Source organism: Palaemon carinicauda, chromosome 5, assembly GCF_036898095.1.
Source record: "Palaemon carinicauda isolate YSFRI2023 chromosome 5, ASM3689809v2, whole genome shotgun sequence".
Classification (NCBI taxonomy): domain Eukaryota; kingdom Metazoa; phylum Arthropoda; class Malacostraca; order Decapoda; family Palaemonidae; genus Palaemon; species Palaemon carinicauda.
This window is the reverse complement of record NC_090729.1, coordinates 80,652,470-80,659,633: the sequence shown is the minus strand read 5'-3', so window position 1 is coordinate 80,659,633 and position 7,164 is coordinate 80,652,470. Positions and strand designations below refer to the sequence as shown.

At 40.7% G+C, this 7,164-nt stretch overlaps 1 protein-coding gene across 1 annotated transcript in view; it reads right to left on the bottom strand.

The window, feature by feature from the left end:
- The window catches only part of LOC137640993 (nuclear cap-binding protein subunit 3-like), a 2,055-nt gene extending 726 nt beyond the window's left edge, over nt 1-1,329 (bottom strand). Inside the window, exons 1-2 of the mRNA XM_068373448.1 lie at nt 1,199-1,329; nt 61-118 (exon numbers count right to left, since the gene is read on the bottom strand). Of these exons, the coding sequence (XP_068229549.1) occupies nt 61-118; nt 1,199-1,329 (189 nt within the window). The remainder of the gene's footprint in view (nt 1-60; nt 119-1,198) is intronic.
- Nucleotides 1,330-7,164: the final 5,835 nt, after the last annotated feature.

Sequence of the window (7,164 nt, the reverse complement as noted above, 5' to 3'; positions counted from 1 at the left end):
AAAAAAAATAAAAAAATAATTCTCCACAGAAGTTGTTTGGAAGTTCTGAAGAGCGGCTACCTCTTCAGGCTGTTCTGTTGGAGGTGGTCGATCATGATACATAGGTGAAGGTGTACCTCTTTGGAGGATGAGAACACAAGTATATTGTCCATGTAACATACACAGAATTGGAGGTCCCCTAAGTTGCTGCCCAGGAAACGTTGAAAAGTGGCCCCATCATTATTAAGGTGAAAACAGGATTAATTGAAGAAGGCATGTACCAAAGGGGTGGGTGGTGGTGGTTTTCAGGTTTTTTTCTGAGTTCATGGGCACCTGCTAATACCCCTTCAGGAGGTCGAGTGTGGTGAAAACCTCACTTTGTGCAAGTAAGAGGTCATATCAACAATGTTTGGGAGGGGTTAGTGATCCAGATCAGTCTGCATGGTCAGGCACCTGTAATCCTCATTTGTACACAGAGAGCCATCTTTCTTCAGAACGATGGGTGACGATCATGGGTTTGAGGTCTTTTGGCAAAGGCCCATTTCTTCCACTTCAGTGAACGTTTATTTAGCAGCCACAAAATTATCTGGTGCGAGATGCCTGTATCTGCTAAATACTGGGGGCCCAGTCATCTTGATGTGGTGATAAATAAAAGTGTTGGGCAGAAACCTTGGGCGTTTTACGGAGTTATGGATGGAAAATTACAATGCCAAACGTGAAGAGGTGGGTGTAGGCATCTGTGGGTCTGCTGATGTGGACAGCGAGGTCAAAGGGTGCCGTTTGGAGAAGTGTTGAATAGCCTTCAGTGAGCAACATCGACCTTGGGATGGTAATGTGAGAGGAAATCTGCGCTGAGTATTGGGAATGTGATATCAGCAACAAGAATCTTCCAGTGATATTTGATGTTTCCAAACAGTAATGTGAAGTTCTCATAACCATGGGTGGGAATTGCAGATCCATTGGCAACTATTAGGCGTAGGTCAGCAGATCTAGATTGACTACGTCGTGTCCTGGTGAGTGGCCTTGGCAGAAGAGAAGGGCAAGCACCTGTGTCAATCAGAAATCACATGCCCGTACCTGAATCATGTGAGAATAAAAGATTGGTGACAGGGGAGGTCACTGCCATTAGCAATGGCCTACTTACACGTTTTTTGGCCTATGGCAACCGTTTTAACATTTCTTCACAGCAACCCTGAATCTGGAGTGCTAGTAGCTTAACTCCGACCAATCAGTGTCAGTAAGTGGCCGTAGAGGTCGTTGGTTGGGGCATGAACAAGTTGTGGGTGGTGGGCAGTTTTGTTGCTGCTCTGGCACATCATGGGATTCGTGTCTGTATCCCACCGCATTCATGGCAGCTTCGGGTAAATTTTATTAGCTGTCCACTTTGCCATGAGTGGAGGCGTTTATGGAGATCTTGAAGGTGGTGAGGGAGCTATCCATAAAGGCATCGACTATGGTCGTCAGGTCCTTCATGCGCGAAATATCGACATCGGGAATGGCAGCACGTACAGGGTCGGATAAGCGGCATACCAAAAGGGCACAAAGTAGATTTGCTTCATGAGGAGAGCTGTCTGTAACAGGTTACAGAGCAGCAATACTGCTCATTTCACTAAGGGCTAGTGAAGCCTTTTGGGTCCCCACCGGTTGTTGAAAGAGCTGAACATGTTTTGCTATGCGGGTGAGTGGTGATGGCGAGTACTGCTCCAGGAGGTATGATTTGTGGGCATTGTACATTATCGGAGTGTCCACTTCCTTGCACAGCCAATTGGAGGATTTTAGGAAAGTCTTCTTTGTAATTCCATTCTACTGGCAAAGGAGGATAGTTTTATGGATGTGGCTTTGATAGGAGATTCAATGTAGGGAGGCGGATCATCAAACAGTAAGACACAGCACTGAGGGAGAAGGCAAGTGGGAGCTAATCACTCCGATGGTCACCAATGTGTGAGTGGTCCGTTTTGTGATAACTGAGTGGCGAGGTGAATGCAACTAAACTTTATTAAGCAATCATTGAGTTTGTAAAAAGCAACTTCCGAGGAAGAACATCACAAAAATTCAAACATGTTAATGTTTGTGCTTGCATGAAAACACAGGATTGTCTATTTATAGTTTAGGAAGGAGCTAGCGATAAGATAAAATATCAAAACAGATACAATGGACGAGCATGTATGAAACATGTGCCATACAGCATGCCATTTTGAATGTCTGAGTACATCCCATGTTATGTGTGCATGTCATGTATCAGTTCATATAAATTCATGTGTTTCGCTAGTATATATGTGTGAGATGTGTGCATGTGTGTATGTATGCGCATTTGCATACACTCAATCAAAATTATGTGTGCGTATATTTGTTTTAGTTCATGTATATGCATGTGTTTGTTTTGCATATATATGTAAGTTGTGTGGGTATGTATGTGTGTGCATGCACCCAATCAATATTATGTTCGGGTGCATGTTACGCTTTATTTCATGTATATGCATGTGATTGTTTTGTATATAACTGTAAGATGCATGTGGCGGGGGAGGGTTGTTTTGGTGTGTGGGGGTGTTTTGGTATGTGTGTGCACCTACTATGAGATTCAGGGCCTCTGTAACACGGTTTTTTGGACTTTGCTCCTTATCAAGGCATCGGATGTAGCTGAAAGTTGACATATGTATATTTTACAACCACACACAAATTTTGTCAGCGTTATCAATAACTTAAACCCGATAGTTTTAATTATTATTGAGTAAAAATGATCTAGCCGACGCCATGGCCAGTGGTAACGAGACAAGAGTCGAAAACATTCATTACGTAAACACCTTTTGACAAATTTTTGCCCCGCCCATCCACCGGACACCCATTCACCTTCTTCCATCGGCTCTGGAACCCATAACAGTCAAGAATAGCTAGCAGGATTTGGAATTGCTCCCGTGGTTGCAAAACTGCATTCATCTTACGACTTGTAACTTTATACAGTCAAGAGAAAGCCCGTGGCCATATTTACTATAGCCTGAATAGGTAATTATTCAGTTTCTAGTTTAAATCCAATGTTTATGGTCTGATTTGTATTTAGCGTAACATGATCATAATACTTGTAATGTCACTCAGGCTTTTGAACATTTCCATTAACTATTCACTATGCCACCAAGAGAGAGAGAGAAAGAGAGAGATTGTATGTAAACAGTCTTGATATAACTATTTTTGTTAAAATAAGAATTTTGTGCTAAACTCTCCATCAGACCAACGGATCATCCGATATAATTTTTTTTTCTTCTTCTTAGGCCGTACGACCATGTTGGCTATGTTTTGGGCATGACTGCATTTTGTAAATGAATCATGAATAGTTTTAGGAGTTTTATTTGTACATCTTATGGGAATTTATAGGAGTAAAGTGAACGTAATTCATTTATCCTTTAAAATAATTACTACATGTAGCAAAACAAATAGTAGTAAAGATGATAATGCAATGAAGGAATGATACCAAACTTTATCTTCAGCTTCAACATCGGCAATAACATACCCAGTTGCCATAAATTTGTCAGCTTAATGAAATAGCCCATCATCTAATGTTAAACTTAAATTCTGAGGAGGCCATGGCTTATTGCACAGTGAAAAAACATGACAAAGACTTTATGAATGGCGGAACGCTACATAAATGTGGGTGGGGTATCTGTGCTAGCATAGTAATACTACTGTAGCAGTAGTGCCGCAACAGTAGTATACATGAATTATACGTTTAGGCCAACTGATGGGATCCTTGAGGATCATTTAGCACTTCTTACAACTACTCGAGAAATAAGTTTTTATAGCCAGAATTTTAATTTTCTGATCCAACAATGCCCATGATAGCCTTCAGTGTTATCCAGAAGTCATCATTCTGACGATAATTATTGGTGAAAGTTTAAAGGAAAATACGGTACCGGCTATTTTTTTTTTTTTTTTGTTACAGTAAATAGATCGGTAGATAGACAATAAATAAAAATTGCTTGACATTGGATATAGCAGTTATCAAATCAAGCTTGTCTACTACGTTTTTGAAAATTACCAACTATTCCCTACACCTTGTCAATCTGATTGTGAGCTATAAAGTAGACTGTAATTTCTTAGGAAACTTATTTTGGGAGTTAGACTAATAATCGAAGTGTTTTTGTATTTATTAACATATTTTGTTGGTTTGTTCATTATGCCAATTATCAGTGGAGAGGTTTCAGAGTTCATAAAGGTGTACTGTTTTGCTTTTATTTAAACTTTTGTGTCATAGTTGGCAGAGGTATAGCCTTCGTTTCGTATAGCCAATCATCGATCGAGAAAGAGGGAAGAAATGCCGTCATAAGCTACGTAACGAGAGCGTTCGAAACCTTTTCTTTGAGTAAGTTGGCCCATCTTCAAAAAACGTCACTTTTACATTATAAATACCAAATTTATTCAACCTACGTAAAGCAGAATATAGTCAAAATTTATGTGTAGATATAATGTGCATTCTGAAGAAGCGTTATATTTATGAAATTCATAGACAGAAAATTATTGCGAAAAAACCGTGTTACAGAGGCCCTGAATCTCATAGTAAACTAAACAAAGCAAAGGAGAAATTTAATCTTCACACTTAAATTCAGTGCAATGTTGTTGTTGATTCTTTTATTTCTTTATCAATATTCAACAATATAATGTTTTCATCGATACCCTATTATTCCCATTGCCTCCATCGGGAGTCACTACAGAAAAATAATCTAAATAAAATCAGCTAATACATAAACAATTGCAATACATATGTTTTTGAAGGAAAATATGTATTTTATTTAATATGACAAATTCGGAGGTAATTTGTATTTTTCCTACTGATACAAACCTTAGCTATTTATAGGGGTTATTACTTTCAGAGAAGTTGCAAGGACAAGCCATTAAGATTTAGCGAGGGTTAACTACCCATCCTGCTAGTTAGCTGGGATTAGTGGGGTTAGCTTGCTACCCCTCCCACTCACACACCTGTGATTGAGCTCTCTTTGCTTGGAGGTAGGACTCCAAGGGGGACAGGGTTGGTGAGCAAGTATGTATAAATAACTAAGGTTTGTATCGTTAGGAAAAATACAAATTACCTCCGAATTTGTCGTTTGTCCTGTAACTGGAATACAAACCAACGCTCTTTAAAGGGATGACTCACCCATTAGGAGGGTGGATGTCCCTGCTAATATTGCCTTTTGGCCTTAGCCGAGGAACTCCCTATTGTGAAGGGATCAGTGAGACAATAAGGAGACCTCAACACCTTGCTAAACCTGCTAATCATGGTTTGCAGCCTTTGCAAGCTGTGTGTGATGAGAAACTAGCAATGTGACTGTCAAGGCATAGGTTATTCTGAGACTTGCAGGCAGTAATCGAGGAGACTGAGACATTCCCAATACCACCTCGTCAGGTGGTATTGGGACTTTACTAGGATACACAAGGGAGCAATGGTTTACCTGCAGAAGTTTAAGGTCAGATTGTGCAGAGGACCCAGGGTGCTAATTTCTCCAAGTGAGGAGAGGATGAAGAAAGGAAAAGAGCCAGACTTTCCCTTTCATTGACTTAATCTAAATCCCAGGTAACCAATGCCCTCCACCTTCTGCCACTTGTCCAATAAGGAGCTTGAGGTACTATACCAGCTGTTGTGCATCCACAGCAGGACTTATAGAATATGTATCGAGGTTCCTGTGTGTCACGCCTTGCAGGTAGTGGGCCGTGAATGGAAATTGGCATTTCCAAATGCCCACTTGCAATACCTGTGTCACGGAGTAGTTCTTCCCAAATGCCAGAGACGTAGCTACGCCCTTAACGTCATGGGCTCTTGGACGATGTGCTGGAGCGAATCGGGATTCAGGGCAAGGTCAGTGACCCTGCAAATTCATGTAGAGATTGTGATTTCAATGATCCAACTCTTGTTTTTTCTCATACTGACGATCAGTGAGGACGCTGTGGGCTGAGCTACTGCTGATCCCTTGAGGTAGCGCCTCATACACCTTGCTGGGCATAGTAACAGATGATTGGGTCGACAGTTACAGACCGGAGACTCGTTATCCGGATGGAGTTGAATCTATGATCCGAAACCTGGATTCTGAGTCTAGGCAACAACTTCAGGGACAAAGCTGAATTTTACCTCTACCCATCCTCTTGAATGGGCGACATCAAACGGAAGACCATGAAGTTTGCTAACTTCTTTGGCTGAGATCAAGGCGAGCGGGAACACCATCTTCCAGGCTAGAAGGCAAAATGTTGCCTGTTGTAATGGTTTGTACAGGGATCCTTCTAAGGAACAAAGAACTCAAACCACATGGTGTGGGGGAGGTCTCACTCCTGACTGAGGACAGGCAAGTTCAATACTAAGTTTAAGGATGGAAGTTCTAAAGATGAGGAAATGCCCACTACATTCAGTTTAAAGAGGAGATGAGGTAGTGTGATAGCCTTTAACCATTAAAACTGAAAGATGCATTTCTTCCCTCAATACTTGAGACATTTCGCTATTACTTGAATAGTGGTATTGTATGTACTGACACCCCTACTTGGCACCAACCAAAGAAGTTGTTCCATTTCACCTGGTAGAATGAAGATGATGTTTTCTTGGGCGAGTTTTCTTTCTATATTCCTTTTTTCTCTTGGTTGTTGCTGATTAATCCTAGTTTAATTACTCAATTCAAAAGAACCTGATTCGATCCACCAAGGATCGTAACAACACTCACTTCTTTATTTTCAGTTTTTCAAAGTGGAAACGTGCAATAAATATAACTGGATAAGTGTGGCAGATCGTATACGACCCGACGTTAAAAAAAAGACCACATTTTTTACCACAATTTTTCGTCCGTATTGGTTGTGATTGATATCAACCTGCGAGACATCAGTTCAGTGTGCATAGCATTCAAGTGAGGACGCATTTCATCCCAGCTATTTTCCTTGTGCTATTTCTGAGATACCTGGGTCGAGTTTGACCCATCAATACCTAATTAAGGTAAATTGTGTAATAACAAAGTTTTTATATTATTATCGAAGGTGCAGTAGTGTTTAGGCGTGTATAAAAAACGGATTTTGAGCGAAGCGAAAAATCTATTTTTGGGTAAGATGGCCATGTCGTCCTGATGGAAGTTCCTCTAAGGTAGCTTCCTAGGGTATATTACAACTACGGCGATATTCCCAGAGAATTTACCTTAAGGTACCCAGAATTCTAACTCCGGGAGCGAA